This window comes from Simochromis diagramma, unplaced genomic scaffold, assembly GCF_900408965.1.
Source record: "Simochromis diagramma unplaced genomic scaffold, fSimDia1.1 OVJJ01000657.1, whole genome shotgun sequence".
In the NCBI taxonomy this organism is placed as follows: domain Eukaryota; kingdom Metazoa; phylum Chordata; class Actinopteri; order Cichliformes; family Cichlidae; genus Simochromis; species Simochromis diagramma.
The window spans coordinates 222,579-247,061 of NW_024387147.1; the positions used below are offsets into that span (position 1 = coordinate 222,579).

The 24,483-nt window shown below is 37.2% G+C and overlaps 1 protein-coding gene and 1 long non-coding RNA gene across 2 annotated transcripts; both read right to left on the bottom strand.

Annotated features, from left to right (window-relative positions):
• Positions 1 to 336: 336 nt before the first annotated feature.
• LOC120743568 (Fc receptor-like protein 5) lies at positions 337 to 24,482 on the bottom strand. The gene is made up of 13 exons (XM_040047228.1): positions 24,347 to 24,482; positions 23,979 to 24,254; positions 23,477 to 23,776; positions 22,075 to 22,335; positions 21,102 to 21,350; positions 20,808 to 20,933; positions 20,683 to 20,698; positions 20,474 to 20,565; positions 20,202 to 20,252; positions 20,047 to 20,097; positions 18,515 to 18,577; positions 18,310 to 18,369; positions 337 to 814 (listed from the first exon to the last, which is right to left on the bottom strand). Exons 2-13 carry the CDS (start codon positions 24,124 to 24,126, stop codon positions 807 to 809), a joined length of 1,425 nt encoding a protein of 474 aa, XP_039903162.1. The 5' UTR covers positions 24,127 to 24,254; positions 24,347 to 24,482; the 3' UTR covers positions 337 to 806.
• LOC120743574 lies at positions 8,843 to 9,890 on the bottom strand. Its single transcript, XR_005698235.1, has 3 exons — positions 9,732 to 9,890; positions 9,434 to 9,493; positions 8,843 to 9,172 (listed from the first exon to the last, which is right to left on the bottom strand). It is a non-coding gene; the product is annotated as an uncharacterized LOC120743574 (long non-coding RNA).
• Position 24,483: the final 1 nt, after the last annotated feature.

Here is a 24,483-nt window from a genome sequence, read left to right on the forward strand (position 1 = left end):
ATCTATGCTACATGTTTGACATCTAAGAAAATCTGAAAGCAGCAATAAAGGTATGCAAGCAGTTCAGTAGAACACAATCGATTTGGAAATATCATGATCAACAGTTATTAGTGAAATACAGCTGTGCTTCCTGCACTGCCCCCTAGTGATCAAACGGCTGTTACACTTGATGATGTATCATATTTATAAAGCTCAGTGTTATTGGGTTTGACTGTTATAGTTTACATTCAAGTCAATACAGCATCAGTCACAGCATTTATTTATTTATTTCAACATAATGTATAATACATTATGCAGTACAAATATGTATTGGTGCCCTAATGTAGCATTGCAAAACCTTTATTTAAAGCTGCATTGTCAGTTAAACCAGATAATACAAAAAAACCCTCAAAACAACAACAAAACAGAATATTGTGTCTATATCATTACATACAAGCAAATCCCAGCACGCTGCAATTACCATGGGAGACAGGGAATACAAATCTGTATGCTACCACATATGAGATGCTATGATATATGCTATAATATGATGCTAAAATACATTAAATTAGACACGCCACTCTATTCTGATATTCCATTATTCCAATTGAACTGTCAAATATACAATTATATACGATTCTGAGACTTGTGCAAAATATTTACATATGCAATGGGTCACTCACAGTGCCCTATGCAATGCTTATGCAAAATTCTATCAAGCGTGTCTCACTCAGAGGATGTAGGGAACATATACAGCATGCATATGCTCTAAACATTATAGTATGATTACATTATGCTTCTCTTTGGCTTTGCTCCTGTTGCTCTCTTCACTGACCTGTAAGGCAAACACAAAAGACACAAAGTAAGGATGTTATGTGGTGAGGCCATTTAATCTTGTCAAGGAATATTGTCAATGTAATGAGACATTTCAGTGCATGACTGTTGTGAGTTTACCTGCATTTTCCATGTTCACATCAGTGGAAAGAGGACTCTCGTGTGGTTTATGATGCTTCCTTGCTAAGATAATCAGATGAATGAGCAAAAGAAAATAATTAATACATTTACATCAGTACTGCAGGTCAAAACCTTTCCTAATTAGTTTTTTGCATGTATTTTATCTTTTTTGCATGTGCGAGTATTTGTACTATACTTACTGTTCTTTCTGGAATTTTTAAGGTCGGTAAGAGAGTATGTGGCTTCATGAACTTTATCTGCTTCTGAAATATATATATTTGTATTTATAGGATTATTAAAAAAATCACCAGAAATACTGTTTTTAACTCAAATGTTTATGTATCTCTAACCACTCTGTGATATTGAAAACATGACATGTACCATTTTCACAATTTGCGGTCTCTTCCAAGTCAGCGATTGTTTCATAGTCGTGATTATCACCTTAAAAAAATAATACGCCAGAGTCAGAGTTACAATTTAAAGCTATGATCTGTAAGTATGTGTATTTCTAGCTGCTGTGTGCTATTCAAAAGATACTGTGTACCATTTGGACCATTAGCAGTCTCTTCCGCAAGATGGAGTGTTTCATAGGGTTCATAATGAGCTTGAAGAAACAAAGTCAGAGGATCATGTCAGTACTATTAGAGCAAATACATCAACACAGTTTTGTTAAAGTGCAAAGACACAAAATTCGAATTTAATTTAATTACAGTTTTAGAAAGTTTAATTAACAGTTTGATCTCCCTGTTGGAGCTCAGTCTGGGGAGAGTTCTTTTTTCTCCTCGTCTTTCCTCACATTGTGCATTTTCCATTGCTATACCTCTCTGACCTGTCTTCCCCGTGATGTTTGTGTAATGTATGTACGGTCAGAAGGCTAAGATGGCGCTGGGAAGGCTGGCAGCCTTAACCCAATTTCCCCCGGGATGAATAATATTATCAATCAATCAAAAGTGTATTAAAAATATTGTATGTGTTGTAATGATATGGAACAATAACCTTTGTTGATCCTTCAGTTCATTTAGTTAGATATACATTTCTGTGAGTAAATTCTGGTTCAACTCAGTTTTTAGGATTTTTTTTGATTATTTGCACAACTTTTTGTGTTTTTGATATTTGATTGATGACCAGATGACCAGAACTCCTGGACTTTATGAAGACTAATTATTACAGTTTTTTCTGATTGCTTAAGCACATTTTTTGTAACTATTGGCTAATTTTGCAAAACTCTTCACACAAATAAGAAAACCTGTCACCCAATAATCAAAACATTGTAGTTCTCTTGCAAAAGCGAACACAGCTAGATTAACTCTTCACACCTTCGTAAAAATGGTGTTTCCGTATCAAACAGTACACACAAGCCATCATCTACTAAGCACACAATGCGCCAACTGCACACTGATGGTATGAATACAAAACACATCTGGCTTTTGCTTTCTCAAGGTAGGCTATGTCAGTTTGAGCTCATACTTCTGTCATAGATCCATAAGCATAGAGGGATCCAAACTTCAAGTACTGGTGTTTATTCAAACACATCAAAACAAACACAAGTGTGTATTTCCAAGTATAGGATTATTTGCAATCGCCATAATGACTATATGGGTTACTTGGTCTGCAGTGAACATGCTTCCTCTGCCCCCAGCATCTGGTCATCTAGCAATTCTGTAAAGTAACAATTTCAGTATTTTTACATCAATGGTATTGGTGTGTTTCTCATTGGCATATGGCAGTGCTACAAATCTTTGTGCGAAGTGACTGTACTAACCGATTCTCATTTCAAGATGTCCTTATGATACTTGCTACAGTGTAGCGGCTCGAGTTAGGCTGGACCTGTTGGCCAGCTACCCTCAGGGTCATTCCACGGTTGATTACATGGTCCACTATTGTAGCTCTGATGTCATCAGCAATTCTATTTCTTACTCTTCCTACCCTTCCTCTCCCCCCTCCTCATCTTCCTCTCCCCCCTCCTCGTCTTCCTCTTGCTCCTCCTTGTCCTTGTCGTCCTCTTCATCCTACTTCTTCACCTCCACGTCCTCTTCCTCGGCCTCCTCTACTTCTCACTCTTTCTGCTCCCTCCATTGTACTCCGCACACACAGCTTACCTGTATTATAGTGCTTAGGCTGATTGCAAAGTGAACTAATTATCTAAAAAAGTTTTCACATGTGAAAGTGTGCCAGACAGTTGGCAAATTAGTGTTAATGATGGCCATACATGTGTATACTTTTGCTAGGAGTGTGTTGGAAATTTGGTAATTGAGTGTTGTGCAGTGAATTGTGCCTACAGTTTTGCAAAGTGTGTGTTACAAAATTGCAAACTGAGTGCAAAGCAGTTTTTGTGCTTTTAGTTTTGCAAACTCAGTGAGTGGTTTTGCTATAAGTCTGAATAGTTTTAGAGATTGTGCTACAGGAATCACAGTTAGGGTTTAAGCATTCAGAAAAAACTGTAATACTAAACTTTGGTTTAAGCACTGACCATGCTGAAGAGATTTGTATTCATGGGTTTCATCCTGATTGTCTCCATGATTTCTGGTGGAGTCTTGACTGTTGATGTCCGACTGGATCGGCCTAATGAAAACATAACAAATGCACAGATAATAACATAATACAGTAAATTTAGTACAGTAAGAAAATTACTGCTGAATGTTTAAAATGAAAATAGGAATGCAGAGATTTATACCAACCCAGTGAAGCATAAATCTGTCAAAAAAGGAAAATGATTTTTTTTGATAATCCAAACTGTTTTACTATTATTTAGTGCTATGATGTTTTTATATTTTGTATCAAGTAAGAAAAATGTCTTACCCTTCACTTTTCTATAGCAATACAGAATACTCATTCCTAAGAGCAGGAGAATAATAAGAAGAAAGACTCCACAAACCAGTCCAACCAACCACAGAGGAAATGAAAAGCTTTCAGGACCTGATGGAGCTACTGTGATTGTAAACATTAACAGAAAACATTAAGAGACTTTATGTGAGAATTTTTTTCTAAACATTAAAAAACATATATTCTCAAAGAAGTAGAGTCAGGTGACAAGAAGACAAAACACATACTCAATGATATACGCCATCAATGAGTACTCTATTAAAAAAAATAAATAAATCCATCAACTGTTTTGATCCTGCTCACCTTTAACTGACATCCAGCTCTGTGCTGACTCTCTTCCTAAGTACTGACACTTGTAGAAACCTTCATCAGACTTTGACACTGCAGAGATCTTCAGCTCCCCTCGGGTATCATTTTGAATAAGTTTGTCATTGTGATAGAAAAACACATTGGAAAGTATTTTTTGTGTTCTCAAACTGCAGCTCAGACTAACAGAAGCTCCCTCAGTCACAGGATGAACAGGACTCACCAGGATAGGATCATAATAATTATCTGTGAAACAATCAATGGTGGTCCTGTTAGATCAGAAAAAAAGCTGAAGGGCACCAAAGTTACATGATGATGTGATACCTACTGTTCTGTGTATAAGAACTACTGTACACTAACTTTTTTTTTACCAAATGGACAGCTGACCTATAAAATATAGAGTGCCTTAGACATGAAATGTTAATCTCATGAGACTTGGGCTATTTCCATATATCAGTTAGTAACAGCTAAAAGACTTTGGGCTCTAGGTTGACAGTTGGAGGTATTTTGAAATATGGGAATTGTCCTTGTCTTCAGAGTGAGATTTTTAAAAAAGTGTTGTAATGTAATGTTGAGCTGATTTGATGCAGCATTAATGAAAACAACTCACCAGCTGCTTGTTTATGCAGTGGCACATAACAAACACAGCCACACAGGAAAAGAGGAACATGAGGTCTTACTTTAAGTGTACAGTGGTCCCTCGTTAATCACGGGTGTTACGTTCTAAAAATAACCTGAAATCTGCAAAGTAGCCAACTTTATTTTTTACAATTATTATAGATGTTTTAAAGCTGTAAAACCCCTCACCACACACTTTATACACTTTTCTCAGACAGGCATCAACATTTTCACACTTTTCATTCTTGTTTACAGTTTTTTCTGATTGCTTAAGCACATTTATTGTAACTATTGGCTAATTTTGCAAAACTCTTCACACAAATAAGAAAACCTGTCACCCAATAATCAAAACATTGTAGTTCTCTTGCAAAAGCAAACACAGCTAGATTAACTCTTCACACCTTCGTAAAAATGGTGTTTCCGTATCAAACAGTACACACAAGCCATCATCTACTAAGCACACAATGCGCCAACTGCACACTGATGGTATGAATACAAAACACATCTGGCTTTTGCTTTCTCTGTGCACAAGGTAGGCTATGTCAGTTTGAGCTCATACTTCTGTCATAGATCCATAAGCATAGAGGGATCCAAACTTCAAGTACTGGTGTTTATTCAAACACATCAAAACAAACACAAGTGTTTATTTCCAAGTATAGGATTATTTGCAATCGCCATAATGACTATATGGGTTACTTGGTCTGCAGTGAACATGCTTCCTCTGCCCCCAGCATCTGGTCATCTAGCAATTCTGTAAAGTAACAATTTCAGTATTTTTACATCAATGGTATTGGTGTGTTTCTCATTGGCATACGGCAGTGCTACGAATCTTTGTGCGAAGTGACTGTACTAACCGATTCTCATTTCAAGATGTCCTTATGGTACTTGCTACAGTGTAGCGGCTCGAGTTAGGCTGGACCCGTTGGCCAGCTACCCTCAGGGTCGTTCCACGGTTGATTACATGGTCCACTATTGTAGCTCTGATGTCATCAGCAATTCTATTTCTTACTCTTCCTACCCTTCCTCTCCCCCCTCCTCATCTTCCTCTCCCCCCTCCTCATCTTCCTCTCCCCCCTCCTCGTCTTCCTCTTGCTCCTCCTTGTCCTTGTCGTCCTCTTCATCCTACTTCTTCACCTCCACGTCCTCTTCCTCGGCCTCCTCTACTTCTCACTCTTTCTGCTCCCTCCATTGTACTCTGCACACACAGCTTACCTGTATTATAGTGCTTAGGCTGATTGCAAAGTGAACTAATTATCTAAGAAAGTTTTCACATGTGAAAGTGTGCCAGACAGTTGGCACATTAGTGTTAATGATAGCCATACATGTGTATACTTTTGCTAGGAGTGTGTTGGAAATTTGGTAATTGAGTGTTGTGCAGTGAATTGTGCCTACAGTTTTGCAAAGTGTGTGTTACAAAATTGCAAACTGAGTGCAAAGCAGTTTTTGTGCTTTTAGTTTTGCAAACTCAGTGAGTGGTTTTGCTATAAGTCTGAATAGTTTTAGAGATTGTGCTACAGGAATCACAGTTAGGGTTTAAGCATTCAGAAAAAACTGTAAACACTCTCAAAGTTCAAACCTTCGTAGAAAAATAAGTCCAGTATTATAGAATGAAACCAAAGATCAAACCCTGTTTTCAGGTCCAGAACATGAGAATAGAGCAGCTGTGAGAGAATTATGAATTCTCTCACAGCTGCATTAATGAATCAATGGTACGGAAGTAGAGGAAGCAAGAAGAATGAGTTGAGTAAAGTTTGACTTATCTGACTATTTTGTTTTGCTTAATGCGCCTTATAATCCACCTATGGTCCAAAAAATACAGTAACTTCTACTTTCCTTTAGCAAGTCCAAAAGTCCAACTTTTTGTGCAATGGCTAGCATCTTCCTCTGCCTTTTGGGTGCAACCACAGGTGCCTTTGACAGTGCAAAATGTTTCATCAACATTGTTGTGTTTGTTGGGGAGAAAACTTACAAACATGGAGTTAAGCACTTCAGAGTGATAGAAGATTTATGTAAATTTGACAAACTGAACGCATTCTGTACACGACAGGAGACAGCACGAGATTGATTGGCAATGGTCTACAGCCAATCAGGATGCAGAACACAATGCACTGTAAAAAAAACCAACCCAAAAACCATGCAAAATCGCACAAAAAAAATTTGCAAAACAGCGAGGCCACGAAAGGTGAATCGCATTATAGCAAGGGACCACTGTACTGTACTCTGCTTTGCTGGGTTTTGCAGTTTTTGTTTGTTTGTTTGTTGTACATATGTTAAAAAGTAAAACTTAGTGGTCTGAGCACTCTGTGGAGAACCCACAAAAACATACGTATAATAACATACTCAGACATTTACTGCTTATTCACTGATAAGGGTCGAGCTAAAATAAGACTGAAAATTGCCTAAATGTCCCACATTTTGTCCATTTTTAACAGATTTACTTTCATACAGCAGTGTAGTGGGGAAAAACTGTGAGGTAATGATTAACATAAAGGGGGAAAAAACGACCAAAAGAACATGAAGAATGTACAATAACATACTCTGTACAGTGATGTTGACTGCATTGCTGAAATCTCCTGATCCAGACTCACACCAGTACACTGCAGTAGGTGACTTTAATATGTAACTGATGTTACATGTGGATCCAGTCGTTCTCACACAGTTGGAATAGAACAGGGGGCCATCGTTGGGGAACCGCTTCACTCTCCACTCAGTGAAGTTTCCCTCACAGGTCAGTGAGACAGAGGCATACATTGAATTTTGCACACTGTCAGGACTCACTTTGAGAGTTGCTGCTGAACGAACACCTGAAAACAACATGCAGAGAGGAGAACGTGAAATAGCAATTACAACTGCACATGTGCTTGTTAGGCAAAGATATATACCAATATCACAAATGAAAAAAAAAATCAATTGTTCTTTGGGGGACCTTTAAAGGTAAACAACAGCTGCACTGGTTACTAGAGTATCAAGCTGACCTGCAGACCAGACAAACTTTGGTTGACTGTGATCAGTGTGATACTCTGGGTCTCCTCTTCCAGCTCTGCACACATATCCTGCTGTGTGTGTCTGTCCATGAATGATGTAGGAGTCCTGTGCAGTCCCACTGCCATCAGGTAGCAGCTCATAACTGGAGGATTTCTCTGATAGATCAGGAACAGCTTTATACCAGTAGAAGCTCCATCCTGCAGACGGATGTTCAACCTCACAGTTCAGAGTTACTGAGGCTCCAGGACTCAGCCATGATGGAGACACAGTGAGGACAGGACGGGGTTCATCTGTTCAACAAAGATTTTCTCTCAATCTTTCGTCTCTTAACTCTGAATTCAATGTCACTAAAATGTTGACTCACAAATATTTATGTGGAACTTCAAGAGTGAGACTATCTAAACATGTCAAATATCTCAACATGTACTAATAAAAACACATTTTTACAAACTGTTTCTATTTCCAGGTTAAATGAACTATGACTCTACTTACTGTCAGAAACTGTCAGTGTGACTGAATCACTCCACTCTGTTGTTTTATGCTGTACAACATGTTACAGGTTACAATTACATAAACATGATCAATTATGCAAATTAGGAGATGACGTTATTTAGCGACTTCTAGTGACTTTTAGGATAGCCAATAGTGATTTTCCTTACTGAGGAGTTGGCAACACTGGTCCTCATTAGGATAGGGATTTGTGTTGGTGTGTGGGGCTTTAGCCTCATTGTTATATTATTGAATGGTAATTATGTGACAATGTGTTTGCGGTCATTTTACAGGGAAATGCAATAGTAATGTAACAAAGAGTGCAACACATGACCTACTTCTTGGAGTAATCAGTAATGTCCTGCATTACTTTTAATAAAAATGTTCTGTGTAATACATTACTTTTTTGAGTAACAACCCCAGCACTGATCACAATAAAGACCTGAAATAACTCTGCCATCCACAAACATTTCACCCACAGGCTGTAATTAATTTGCATGAATGTGATGTCTTTGTTATGATGCTTAGAGATGGCAGTGACTCTCAAAATGGAGCAAATGAGAATCAAAAGAGAATCGGAATCACTAAATTCTTATCAATCCCCATCCCTAGAGAGAAGCTACTGGAGTTACATCATTCAAATATTATGGTTGAATTTTTATGACTTCAAATACTGGTCTAAAAAAATTGGTACAAAAATTTCACTTTCACACACAATCAAAACTTTGTATTCCAAAAGAAATATAAAGTTCACCATTTTCCTGAATGGTGACTGGATCGCTTTCTATTGTGAGTGAATTTTTCTTGCTCCTTCCTCTGCAGGTGTAGATGCCTCCTTTAGAGATACTGATCTGTCTATCCAATCCAACTTCTAATGTGGAATTGCTTTTGGATGAGATTTCTCTGAACCATTGATATTCAAAGTCACCAGAGTGCTTCAGATCACAGGTCAGTGTTACATTGCCCCCTGCTGGTATGGTTGTGTTGTCTGCTCTGAGAGTGGCCTTGATTTCAAGTTCTGTCATTTGGTAATGAAAAGACACAAAAAAAATAAACAAAAACCCTGAATATACATTTAATACAAACTAAAATATGACTCACACTGGAGTCATGAGATTACAACACATCTGGGAGCAACATCTTAAACAGCGAAATAAAGACAACGTTGTTCAGAAAAGGTAAATGTGTAATATTAGTTGGTTAACCTATAATTTTCAATTCAAGACTTTTAAAAGTTACTGTGTGGGATAATCACTACAAAGAAGAATATGATAACTACCTGTGCTTGTGGCTGTTCTTGTCTTCTCAGTGGTGGCTTTTGCTGGATTACTATTGGAATCTGCTGAGATGATCACATACATTCACAAGAAGAAAACTGATCGGCACGAAGGCAACAAACTACAAAATACAAAAAATCAACCTCACGGGTGAATTTAACATGTTGTATGTAAAATCCATATATTACTTACAATATAGAATGTATAAAATTTTTTATCAAATATATCAACGAAGGTGCTGGGTCAAGGGAAATATTAAACACTTCACAAAATTGAAAGGCAAAGACAACTATTTCTCACCTTCTGCATTTCCACAGAAAAATGTGCTGAACACTAGAACAAATATTAATATCAAGACATTATCAACCTGGCAGAAAATCAGAATGATGAATAGAATATCAGTAATGTTTGTTTGTACGTTTAAACTATGAGATCATAAACAAGCTGGGAACATGACAAAAAATAACTGACAGGAATTTTTTTGAAATAAGAAAGAATTACAAGAAATACTAACAGGGTAACTTAAAAAAAACATAACTACAGTAAGTTTAATTACTTTTTCTAAACTTAGTCAAAGAACCAATTTTACATAAACAATCATATTGATTTAAAAAGAAAATTAATGAAAACAAAACAAGCAAACAAACAAAAACATAAACTGAATCCAATCAAACAAAACATATTTTTCTTTAATTAGTGGCACACAAACGGAGAAAATCAATGTACTTACAGAATAATGCCAGCAAAGTATTCCCCATCATCACAGTCCTGCAGCTCTCTGTTCCAAAGATAATTTCAAAGTGTGCTACTTTGAAGAAAGAGAACTCACACTTAATAAAAATGAGATGCCACTGTGACCCATTATTATTGTTTTTAAAATATTGGAGTCAATTCAATTTGAAAATGGATTATTAATGAAATAAATCAAATGTAAATAGTAAATGCATTGGTTCTCATATATATCTTTTCTATACCTGAGAAAACAAACCACTTTGTACAACAAGTCTCAATTATTCACACACTTATTCAAATAAGTGCATCTGATATCGCAGCGAAGCATGTGACAGCAATGTGACGATTTGCCTCTCCTGAGCGTGAAATGCAGACAAATGCAAAAGCTGCAGTACCAGCAGAGGGAATATAGATTTAAAGTCAACGGGTGGCGAGTGACCAAGGAAGGTATGAAATACATACCAGACTCCTACTACGCCAGAAATGATTAAGCTAGGTGGTTGATATGTATTTGACTATAATTACAATGTGTTAATAATGTTTCTCTAAATGTTTTCCATGACTGTTTTCATGCTGGCTTGAAATAGAATGTCTCCATCTGCTGGTACTGCAGTTTAATGCAACCTATTACATCCATAAAAGTGTGACATCCACATGTAGATGAGTATGGCTAATACATACAGGGCGATCGTGGCTCAAGAGTTGGGTGTTCGCCTTGTAATCGGAAGGTTGCCGGTTCGAGCCCTGGCTCGGACAGTCTCAGTCGTTGTGTCCTTGGGCAAGACACTTCACCTACCACCTACTGGTGATGACCAGAGGGGCCGATGGCGCAATATAGCAGCCTTGCCTCTGTCAGTCTGCCCCAGGGCAGCTGTGGCTACAACTGTAGCTTGCCTCCACCAGTGTGTGAATGCGAGAGTGAATGAATAGTGGTATTGTAAAGCACTTTGAGGTTCTCGAAAAGCGCTATATAAATGCAATCCATTATTATTACTACATGCTTAGTCGAGTTGCAAAGTGTTTTCTATCAACAATGATGAAAGCATCAGGAGCAACTCTGGACCAGTATCTTGCCCAAGGATACTGGAACATGAAGCCTGGAGCAGCCAGGGATTGAACCAGCAACCTTGCATTAGTAGCTGACCCGCTCTAGATGACAGATCCATAAATGACAGATGCCATTTATAAGACCTGTAACAAGACTGAGGTCACTATCTGTTTTTCAGCAGTGAAGGGAACTTTGATGGCATCGTTCTTGGCATCATTTTAAGAGGACGGCTCTAATAACCAGCACTAAAACTCATAATGTTGCCTGCCTTCTAATGACTGCTTGTAGAGTGTGTTTTCAGTGTGCAACTGATTTCCATCTTTTTAACATCACACTGTCAGATGTGCAGATAGACACAGCCTTTTTCTTTCTTTTCTTTCTTGTTTCCCTTTATTTTTATCATGTTTCAGAAACACTTTTTTTGCTTGACTCTGATCTTGCAGCTCACAATCAGCACAGATCTATAAATAATCTTAATCTGCGGTTCTGAGCTTTGTCGTGAACACAGACACAGGAAACAACTCTCTGTATGGTTAAACTGAAGCGAGGGATTTCTTTGTTTGTAAGTAATGAGCTGTAAAACTCAGGTGTAATGTCATAACTGACATCTGTTGAACTGTTCTACAGTTAACAGCTGTGAACCTGGGCTACTGCAGGGTTGACAGACAGAAGAAAAAATAATGAGACCTGCCTGATCCCTGTCTGTTAGCACCAGCTGTAATTTCATTCTGATACTGAACAGGAAGCATATGCTTATTAAACACTAAAAAACAGTCTAAACCTTTTCACAACGTTCTGCTCTGACATTTACAAGCTGCAGTTCACCTATCTTTAGATCTACAATGGTCAACCACAAAATGACTGTGCTACCAGTGTTCGATTTTTTGATTAGCTTTTTTGCTTTTTTTTGTTCTGTGGCCACAGTGAAGAGACAAGAGAGCGCAAAAGCATTCAAGCCAGTAGATATATAAATCAGTGGAAATGATCAATGGGATATTCAACAAGCATCAATGGGGCTACAACGCAGCACAACATCAGATGCAAAATCCCCACAGCTGTTTGGTGGGGGTCTAACTTTCAATGGTGTCTGATAACAGCAAAACTCACAGAGAGAAAAGTGTCACACAAAAAATTCAAGCTTTTAAAAACAAATTAGTAGCTGATCTGCAAAATCCTTTTGCAGCATCTCACAAATAAAGTGTTAAATTAACCAAACCATACTTCAAAAACAGGCATTCATCATACCTTGCGATCATGTTCCTGATTGCGTTTCGTAACTCTGTAAAGAGTTACGATATGAAAATAAGTTAAAAATCACTTTTGAGTTTTCCTTCTGCTGCTGCTGAATTTGTACTGCTGAAACATTCCACAGAAAACCATTTTGACCAGAGAGCGTACAGTCCACAGCTGTTGCATCCAGTGGGCAGGTAGAAGATAGTAGGGTCAAAGTTCATTCTTTATAAAGCTATATTGTGAAATCATATATATATATATATATATATATATATATATATATATATATATATATATATATATATATATACACACACACACACACACACACACATTTGGTCACAACACGTCCACGTTGTCCAATGCATTAAACACAAGGAGGAGGATAACGTACGAAAAACATCCACACAGTGACACATATGCAAGTATAAAAGGTTAGCCTTAGCATAAGCCTTGGTTTAGTTTAGAGCTGCTAAAAAAGGATTATACATATATAAAGTATACTCACGGTAGTTTATCAGGCTTGTCAGCAAACTGTAGTTACACATCAATATAAATATTTATAAAACTGCTAACTACTGATCAATTTAGATTTAGATTTTATATTCACATCTGTGCTAGAATCCAAACTAAGAGTGACAATAATGAGGGGACTCAAATACCTGAACTGCTGCTGCTGCCCCTGCTGCACAGTTTCATCAGCTAACAGTGCTGTGGTTTAACTGGTCTCTTGTCATGTTAATGTGATGGAAGATAACGAGAATACTACCAAATTGAAACTCAGTGTGGTGTTTCTGTGTAAAACGCCTGCAGACTGCCTGTATGTGAACAACGAGATTGTTCTCATTCCGGAAGCGTAACATACCGACGATTTATCACATAGCGTATAATGCTACGTTTTGGGATGAGAACGTGTTAGAACTACTAACACCTCATAAAAATGTGACAGTCACACAGTTTGGTTACAGCTTTATAGAGGAGTCTACAGTTTTTTAACTGAAATCTTAATCGACAAGTTCACCGATTCCATGTTTTACGTTTTTACAGTCATTGGTACTTTCTTTATAAAGTTGATCATTCAGAAAAACCCACTGTTTGACTGCTGAAACCATGAAATTGAAAACCAGTTTGGTTTATATTTACAAATAATTGACGCAGTCCTGAGCAATTCTAACTGAGCAAAGCGATTCTGACCAGTCAGTCATTAAAGACTCAGAACCAAGACAATCTAGATGTCTTTAGTACCCTCTCTGATAATCATTTTAAATAAATGCCCAAAAGAGTTGAAAAACGGATATCAATGTATTTTTTGCAATAAAGTTTCCACCAATTTATATTTATTCTATATTTGAAATAAGAAGTCTGCGAAATGTGTTCGTATTTTATCAATAACACAGAAACAACATCTCCAAAGTATATTCTTCCACAGATATGTTGCTATTAACATTGTACTGGTACATAGGTTAAATGGAGCACTCTTGCTTACACTCACAGAAGCATCTAGAATAATTATTTAGGTCAACAAACCACCAAGCAGAAAATAACTAAAGGAAAACCACAGGAAACCATAAGGAGGTCAAAAAATGCAACATTTTAAGTAAGTCACTGGGAACTCAATACAGCAAGAGCACAAAACCCACAGAACAAAAAACAAGAGAAGAAAAAACAATGTATGAAACTCAAATAAAAAACTCCACAAATATTAGACTGCCAAACCAAGACATCAAACTAACAAGAGCTAAAAGACTCAAACAGGAACCCAAACAGGAACCCAATAAGGAAACACCAAAAGATAAACAATACGACAAATGTCAAAAACCATCTTATACAACTGATTCTAGGAAGATTAATAATGTTGATAAACAAAAGGAACCTAGAATAAATAATAAACTATCAAACTAAACTTAAAACCTGCATTTCTAAATTAACAGGAACAAAAGTCAGACATAAGTTAAGCAAAAAAAAAGACTGCAGCATCCAACTCACCACCTGGTTGGCTGGGTCATCATTTCATCCTCATTTGTCTTCTGTTCTTGTTCAGTTATTGTTGCTGCATATGATATTGTTCACATCCTGTTTTATTTTGATAGTATTTTGTCTCTTGTGCCTTCCATTTAGTCCACTTCCTCCCATTCATCATTTTTTTCAATGCAGGTTCCACTCTTCAAATTAGCCCTCAGTGATTTTCTATACCGGTGTCTTTCATTCGTTCATTCTCAAGTTGCACTGTAGACTCACTTTCACTTAAAAGGCCGTGAATTATGATTATATTTCATTTTTTACTTTAATTTAAAAACAAGATAAAGAGCTGTTTTTAAGATTTTATAGCGGTGGCTAAATTTGGGTTTACATTACATTAGTTCTCCTCTGAGTCACCACATTGAGGTTGTAATGAATGAAAGCATTTCAAAACAAACACCTCTGTTGTTATTAGCGATCACATGCTTTTTAATATCCCATTTTGTGCACTCGCTTGTTTTGTTAATGACTTTGAGCTGAATCAGCGATGAGATGTTGTCGTAATCACCCTTTACCTGAAATAACGATGTCATCATTGATTATAATGATAATCACAGTAATTTTTATAATTGCACAGCTTACACAAAAACTCTTTAATTGTGTGCTATACCAGTTTCATAGCACAGCAATCAGCAAGTCAGAGAAAATCAGTCACCTCATCTCAAGACATTTGCTTTTAACAATGAAATCTGCAGCTTTAAATCCATTATTGAGAGTATTAACAGTGTCTTGCACATGTATAATTTTGAACAGTACAACTAGATTGCAGCAGTCATGGTTCCATCAGTAAAGGAAAGTCATCCAGGTCCTGAAGTAGTAAACCAGTTTCAGATAATCACATTGTTGCCATTATGTTTGACATTTGGTATGATGTTTCTTTATGAAGTTATGTGTTATTTTAATGCCACAGTCCACAGAATATTTGCCCTAAGCTGACCCCACAAGTATTCAGTGGGGTTGAGTCAAGACTTCCATTTCATCCTCCCCATTCCCAAATTCTGGAGGAACTTTGATAAACCTTTTGTGTGAAAGTGAGCATTGTCATCTTAGATGATAGAGTTCGGTCTCAGTGATAAGGGATTGCCACTTGTTGCAGAATGTGTGTCTTCCCACATTCAGGAGTTTCCTGCTTTATTAATGGAGTTTTTGTAAAGATTTTGGTTTTGGTCATTTTGGCTTGGGCCAGCGGAAATAACAGTGCTTTTTGCAGTTTGCTTTAAGAGTTTGTGTTTAGGTTTCTGATTTTACAACCACAGAGAATCTTTTTTACATCTCATCCATGTGGTAAAATTCTGATTTTAAGGTTGGTCATGATGGTGTGCAGGATGTGGGTGAGCTTGAGGAAAGGAGAAATAGTGTTTTGAAACAGAAGTGCATGTGAGGCAAGATGAGGTCCTGCTTCCTCTTTGAGCTAACATGTGTCCTTAAAAGTAGCTCTGACGGTGTATTCACATAAATTTGTTCTCTTTAAGCTTTCAGTTACCTCACAGTGGGCCAGTTCCCGAGGCTCATGGGAAGAGCTCAAAGTTAAACAATCTCAACATAATAAGCTGTTTAAAGTTCAGGAAATTAGTTTTAGTATATAGTGAGATTCACTGAGATCAGACTACATAAAGTGTCACTTTAAATGAAATCCAACATCTATTTCATAAAAAAATAGTTTCCAATGAGAACACATCTGTAGTAACCAGATTTTGTAATTCTTTTAACAAGTCACATACCAACATCTGCAAATATCTCATTTTTGGAGAACAGAGCAAAGCCGCAAACAGCAGTTTGGGTTAGGTAAGTGGTGAATAAACAAGAATGTAGTTTCATCATCAATCTTTTTTATACATATTCAGTTGTAGCAAGAGAAGAGTTAATTGTGCCATGCTAGAGTTAATAGTTTCTTATAGGATCTATACTACATGTTTGACATTTAAGTAAAACTGAAAGCAGCAATAAAGGTATGCAAGCAGTCAGGGGCAGTCCTAGCCTATTTGGTGCCTTGGGCGAACAGAGGCAGATATCGTCCAAAATGAGGACAATGCTGGATAATACCTCAAACCCACTCAATGACGTGCTGGCTAGTCACAGGAGCACGCTCAGTGAGAGACTGAGATTACCAAAAAGCACCACTGAACGACACAGGAAATCATTCCTGCCTGTGGCCATCTCCCTGTACAACGCATCCATCTGATACACTGTAAACACTGCAACGGTTGCACCCTTTTTACACACGCTCTTTTCTAGTCTGGGATATTCTTGTCAATTTTCTTGATATTTATTTATAATCACCTCTGTTAATTCTCAATATTTATAATTGAGTGATCTGTATATATTAGTGCTATTTCTTCAATTTGTAAAATCTGTAATATTTTGTATTGTTTGTAGTTTAGTCTTATTTCTTATTGGAGCAACTGTAACCCACATAATTTCCTTAGGGATTAATAAAGTATTATTAATATGATTGTGATTGTGTCAGGATGACCTGCCATTGTCCATTGACCCATCAGCTTACCTGTATCTTTTGCTTGTTTCTCCTCTTCTTTTCTCTTTTTTTTCCTAAACTGAGCGCCTGATGGCTTTGAACCTTTCTCGTCCATCTTCCATTGGTTTTAATTTTGCACTCCAGTATGAACACCCATCCCCCAACCCGAGGATCACCACAACATAACCTAACAGACCTACACCTTAAGGCACAGATCTGGTTTGTCTAGGGTTTAGTTCTGGGATTTCGCCCAACCCAGGAAAAAATGATGAATATATAATGGGCTTGGATTGACAATATTATGAATAAAATGTGCTCTATTTGGAAGCAGCCGGACTCCTTCCCCTTTCGACAGGTTGTTTGTGAGACTTCAGCACTGAAGCGGCAACAAGCAGGCGCACCGAGGGCCCTCACGCTCACGCGTATATGTGTGTGATAGAATTCAGAAAAAAACATTGGTGAAGATTATAAGTCTGTATCACAATGTCTGGTGTTTTAGATTTTGTTGGTTTATTTTAATTTTGTTTTTTTTTGTTTTTTTTGCGAGCTGGTTATTAGATGCCGCTCCAGCCAACCAGAACCCCCCCCTCCCCCTCCCTCCCTCTCCTCCCTGTGGGCAAGAAACAGGCGCACCTCGCATTTACTTCCCGCTAATGGGGGATAGAAAACCAAAACACACCACTGCACAAGCATTTCAATAGAGCACAGTCCATTTGGAAATATCATGATTAACAATTCACCACCCCCTAGTGATGGCTGTTACTCTAAGGATTTATCATAAATATAAACCTCAGTCTTATAGGGTTTCACAGTTATAGTTCATAAATACGATATACAGCAGCATGATGCAACAAAAATACTGCTGACAGAATGGAAATTAAAAAAAAAAAAATCCATAGAAGTATAAGCTTTTCAAAACTGGACAAAATTCAACTCCATACAGTATCAGTCACACTATTTATTTATGTTAACATAATGTATAATACATTATACTGCACAAAAATGTATTGTTGCCCTTGTGTAAAAACAGAGTATTGGGTCTATATGCATGCCATATGTCTTCCTTACATCCTCTGAGTGAGACAATCTTGATAAAACCTTCCATAAGCACTGCATGGGGCACTGTGAGTGGCCCATGCAATGCATAAATAATTTACAAAAGTCTCAGAATCATATAGAATTGTGGTTTGATCATTATAGTATGATTACATTATGCTTCTCTTTGGCTTTGCTGCTGTTGCTCTCTTCACTGACCTGTAAGGCAAACACAAAATACAAAAAGTAAGGATGTTATGTGGTGAGGCCATTTAATCTTGTCAAGGGATATTGTCAATGTAATGAGACATTTCAGTGCATGGCTGTTGTGAGTTTACCTGCAGTTCCCGTATTCACATCAGTGTAAATAATACTCTTGTGTGGTTTATGATGCTTCCCTGCTGAGATAATCAGATGAATGAGCAAAAGAAAATAATTAATGTGTATTTCAGTGCTGGAGGTGAAAACCTTTCTTAACTAGATTTTTAAATGTATTTTAATTTTTTTTTTTGTAATTTTAAATTGCACATGTTAGATACTCACTCTCCATCCCAAAGTCTTTAACCGCTATAAGAGAGTATGTGGCTTCAGGTGATTCATCTTCCTCTGAAATGTAATTTTTTTTAGTTAGAGGATTATAAAAAATGATCATCTGGATTAGTGTTTTTAATTCAAATGTTTATACATCTCTAACCACCAGAAGTAACAAAGTACAAATACTACATCATTGTGCAATTTTCATCTGTATTTGTATTTTTTTTCTGACAACTTTTTTCTTTTACTTCCCACTTTTTAAACAAACATCTGTACTTCCCACTCCCATTTTCAAAACAGGTTTGTTACTTATGGTTTTATGCATTTATGGGGAGTTATTATTTCATCACTGCGCTTCTTCACAGTAACACATGAAAGGAAAATCCTGTTTTTGTACATTATCCTTTAACTCTCACATCAATAATGTCACTCGCTCAGCATATTTCCAACTCCGTAACATCAATTGCCTCTGCCCCTTCCTCACTCCACATGCCACTGCTATCCTCGTCCATAGCCTCGTTACCTCTCGGATCGACTACTGTAACTCACTCTCAGATCATCCTGCTCCCTTTCTCTTTCTGTTCCTTCCTCTCGTCTTGTTTCTATGGGGGGCAGGGCTTTTAGCCGCTCTGCACCCCGACTTTGGAATTCCTTATCCCCTGACCTCAGAAACATCACCTCATTCCCTCTTTTTAAGTCCAACCTCAAAACCCACCTGTTTAAAAATTGCCTACTCCTCATAACCTATCCCTGATATTAAACTTTCTATCTGCTATTCTTATTATTGTGTGTATTTCATGTTTTTTATGCCTGTTTTTATTTGCTGTACAGTATCCTTGGGTGTTTTGAAAGGTGCTTTTAAATACATAAAATGTATTATGATGATGATGATGATGATGATGATGATGATGATTATTATTGCATTTTTTAAAGAGGCAAAACCATGTGTAATAGTCGGGGGTTACAGTAGGCTGTTTTTTTTTATGGGTTTTTTGGCACTTTGTCAGACGTTTTTAAGTGTCAGATAATTTCAAATGAATCGTATTTATCGGAAGAAGGGTTAGAGTTAAAGGTAGGGACTGCTCAGTGAAATTTTAATAAACTGGAAATTTAAAGCTTACATGTAAGTCTTATTGTTTTTAAATCAGACATCAGGTCTGTACATATGAAGTTATGTTATTCAGATTGTGAAACCTGCTTCAAACAAACTGAGGTACCTAACTGTGTTTCTTAAAGGTTGCACGAAAATCCACTGCAGTTTAGTGCAGATTAAACAGGTTAGTTTGGTGTATTGTGATGGATTTATAGTAAAGAACAGTGTGCGACTGGTGCTCATTATCAGAGAGGTTGCATAAAGGGTATTAAAGATGAATTTGAAATTAAGCAGATGATGGTTGTATAGTGTATCATATTAGAAAGCATAAACAGTGTAAAGGATAGAAATTAGCAGTATTAACACATCTGCAGACATCTTGTTGAATTCAAATCCACAAAGAGCAGCAGGTACATTAACTCTGTGATATTCAAAAGATAATGTGTACCTTTTGCAGTATCTTCCAAGTCGTGGATTGTTTCATAGATGTGATGATCACCTTGACAAAGATAATAAAATCAGAGTCAGAGTTTCATTTCAATACATTTAAAATAATTATTTATATTTCTAACTGCTGTGTGCTATTCAAAAGATCCCATGTACCATTTGCAGTGTCTTCTGAGTGATGGGCTGTTTCATAGAGTTCATATTCACCTTAAAAAGACAAGGTCAGAGTATCATGTTAGAGTTTAATGTATTACAGCAATTACATATTTTTGTTAAAGTGCAAAGACACCAAATTAATTTAACTTGATTTTTTCCCCTAACTTTTTGTGTTCTGGATTTTTGCCCTTGATTGATGGTCTTTGAAAAAAAGTTGACCAGAACTTTATGAAGACTAATTATTAATGCTAAACTTTGGTTTTATGACTGACCAGGGTGAAGAGATTTGTATTCATGGGTTTCATCCTGATTGTCTCCATGATTTCTGGTGGAGTCTTGACTGTTGATGTCCGACTGGATCGGCCTAATGAAAACATAACAAATGCACAGATAATAACATTGTGCAGTAAATTCAGAACAGTAAAAGAAAACACTGCTGAATGTTTAGAGTGAAAATAGGAATATAAAGTTTTATACCAACCCAGTGAAGCATAAATCTGTTAAAAGAGAAAAAAAAAAGTATTGTTTCTCTCAGTGCAAATTATTTTACTTCTATTTTGTGCCATGACATCATCATATGTTGATGTATTTGTAAAAATGTCTCACCCTTTGCCTTTCTATAGCGATACATTACAAGCAGGAAAATAAGAAGAAGAGAGACTCCACAAACCAGTCCAACAACCAACCACACAGGACACGAAGTCCTTTTAGATCCTGATGGAGCTACTGTGACTGTAAACATTAGCAGTAAACATTTAGAGACTTGAGAAATCTTTCTAAAAATGTTCTTACGAAAGTAGAGTCAGGTGAAAGAAAGACAAACACATACTCATTAATATACTCTATGGTGGCTATGATAATCATTTGCAGAAATCCATCAAATGTTTTGCTCCTGCTCACCTTTAACTGACATCCAGCTCTGTGCTGACTCTCTTCCTGAGTACTGACACTTGTAGAAACCTTCATCAGACTTTGACACTGCAGAGATCTTCAGCTCCCCTCGGGGATCATTTTGAATAAGTTTGTCATTGTGATAGAAAAACACATTGGAAAGTATTTTTTGTGTTCTCAAACTGCAGCTCAGACTAACAGAAGCTCCCTCAGTCACAGGATGAACAGGACTCACCAGGATAGGACCATTACCATCATCTGTGAAATAATGAATAATGTTCTTGTTAGTCAGCGGGTAACCTTGAGGGAAAAAAAGCTGAAGGTCACAAAAAATCACATCATCATGTTATTTTGGCAGCTTCAGCTTTTTGAAGGTTTTCTGAAGGTTAGGGTTGTGCTGTGTTGAAGAACTACTGTACATTTCCTAAAAGGAACTTTTTTTTTTTTTTACCAAATATACATATGACCTATAAAATATATAGTGCCTTAGACATCAAACGTTAATCTCAAAAGACATTCCAAATCAAATCTGTCTACTCACCAACTGCTTGTTTATGCAGTAGCACATATCAAACACAGCCACACAAGAAAAGAGGAACACGAGGTGTTATTTTAGATGTACTCTGATTTGATGGGTTTCTGTTGAGTTTACGATTTTCTTTTTATTAATTAATTAATTAATTTTTTTAGTATATATGTTAAAAAGGAATATTTGGTACTCTGAAAACTCTATGCAGCGGCGACCCCACCTCTAGCAGAATTATGAAAACAATTTTTCTTTTTTTCATGACATTTACTGCTTATTCACTGATAAGGGTCGAGCTAAAATAAGACTTACAATTGCCTAAATGTCCCACTTTTTGTCTGTTTTTGACAGATTTACTTTCATACAGCACCGTAGTGGGGAAACATTATGAGCTAATAAATAACATAAACGGGGGGAAAATGACCAAAAGAACATGATGAATGTATAATAACATACTCTGTACAGTGATGTTGACTGCACTGCTGAACTCTCCTGATCCAGACTCACACCAGTACACTGCAGTATCTGACTTTGATGTGTTGATGTCACATGTGGATCCAGTCATTCTCCTACAGTCAGAGTACAGTCGGCCGTCCTCAGAGAACTTCCTCACTCTCCACTCAGTGAAGTTTCCCTCACAGGTCAGTGAGACAGAGTCAGAGATGAAGTGTTGCACTCTGTCAGGACTCACTGTGAGAGACGCTGCTGAATGAACATCTGGAAACAACATGCAGTGAAGACACAAAGCTCACAGATGTTAGGATTCAAAATATCACAGTGAAAATATACATTTGCTTTAATGTTTAACCCTTTAGAGCCGATCGGAGCGGACACGCTCTGTTTTGCGTAACTATTTTTAAATCCCAGTAGCACTGCAACCACGTAAGCTAGCGCAAAAATTTTTTTTGCATATGAAACCGGAGGAGTTGTACTTACATCTTATGCCATCAGCTTGTCCTAGGTCACGGTTTCCTTCCACATAAAGCTTTGCAAAAACTGCATAAAAAGCGCTTGCAGGAACAAAAACATAATATTCCAGAAACACGCTTTGCCGATCCGATCAGCTGTTCATAACACTTCCTACGTTGGAATAGACGTCAGCGCGAACTTTTGCATTTCCGCCATTACCTGCCCGAAACCGGAAGTGACGTCATTTTGCCGAAATGTAGTTTTTTACCATCAAGGCCTTATGAGCCTATACTGGTCTTTTTAAAAGTTATCTTTGACTTTCTGAGTCGTTTCTGGGATGCTTAGGACTCAAATTGCACTGCTGGAATTAGTTTATTTTGATGCATATGCAGCTTTTTTGCAAATTTGCAGTATAATGTTTATTTTCGTTTTTCCTGCAGTGTATAAAAATTGGTGTATTTCAAAAATAAAACTATGAAGACACTCAAAATAAATTTCCTGTGGTGGGAAACTATTTTGTGCAACTTTTTTGTATTTACAGTTTTGAGGGATAAACCTCTTAAATTTCTCTAACTACAAATATATGTTAAAAAAGCAAAAACGATTTTCAATTTTTTTGTAGTTCATTGCACTTTTTTGCAATTTATGTAATTACTATGCACTTAATGAATACATATTATTAAAATCTGGGCTATAATGGTTGTATTGATGTATAGCAACTTGAAATGCTCCCAAAAATGGCTCCACAGCAGGTAAAAATATAATATAAGCTCTGGCGGACTTGGTTCTATGGTAGGTCTTAAAGGGTTAAAGGTCAGTGCTAAAAGACGCAGTGTTCGTTTTGGTCAAACTATAATTTTCACTTTCAATGCTAAACCAAAAACAACCCATTAATTCACATGTTTTGCTGTTGCATTACTTGAAAAAAGACAGAGAGAATCAAACTGACCTGCAGACCAGACAAACTTTGGTTGACTGTGATCAGTGTGATACTCTGGGTCTCCTCTTCCAGCTCTGCACACATATCCTGCTGTGTGTGTCTGTCCATGAATGATGTAGGAGTCCTGTGCAGTCCCACTGCCATCAGGTAGCAGCTCATAACTGGAGGATTTCTCTGATAGATCAGGAACAGCTTTATACCAGTAGAAGCTCCATCCTGCAGACGGATGTTCAACCTCACAGTTCAGAGTTACTGAGGCTCCAGGACTCAGCCATGATGGAGACACAGTGAGGACAGGACGGGGTTCATCTGTTCAACAAAGATTTTCTCTCAATCTTTCGTCTCTTAACTCTGAATTCAATGTCACTAAAATGTTGACTCACAAATATTTATGATGAACTTTAAGAGTGAGACTATCTAAACATGTCAAATATCTCAACATGTACTAATAAAAACACATTTTTACAAACTGTTTCTATTTCCAGGTTAAATGAACTATGACTCTACTTACTGTCAGAAACTGTCAGTGTGACTGAATCACTCCACTCTGTTGTTTCATGCTGTGAACTTTTCATTCTGCCCTTACAGCGATAGTTTCCACTGTTGGATGATGAAGCAGATCTAATCCTGTATTCATTTTGATTTGGAGCTTTTATCATGCTGTTTGTTTCCCACTCATAATCCCACTCAGTGTCTCCTCCATGGATCTCACATCTGACAGTGATCGTCTCTCCTCTGTATATCTCAGACCAGTTTGGATACAGAGTCACAACAGGCCTGATTGGGACTGTATGTATTCACAAAATGAGTAAATGAATGACAAAATGGGTCAATTTCCATCAAATGTAGTGATTTTTGGTTTGTTAACTTTGAACTCACCAGTTTTCCCAATCCTGACTGACTGGCTGTCCTCTGTGTAGTAAACTGGGTTTCCTCTTCCTCCTCTGCACCTGTAGAGTCCTTCCTGTGAGACACTGATTTGTCCATTTGAGTGGAAAACTGCATCTTGTGTGGTC

What these genes read in the sequence shown, in the direction of transcription:
- LOC120743568 (XM_040047228.1), bottom strand. Translation starts at nt 24,126, where the DNA reads ATGATAAAAGCTCCAAATCAAAATGAATACAGGATTAGATCTGCTTCA. An exon ending in AGTCAACATCACTGTACAGA is followed by an intron (nt 21,351 to 22,074) that starts GTATGTTATTAT and finishes ATTATTTCACAG; the next exon opens with ATGATGGTAATGGTCCTATC. An exon ending in CTCAGAAGACACTGCAAATG is followed by an intron (nt 20,098 to 20,201) that starts GTACATGGGATC and finishes ATCTTTGTCAAG; the next exon opens with GTGATCATCACATCTATGAA.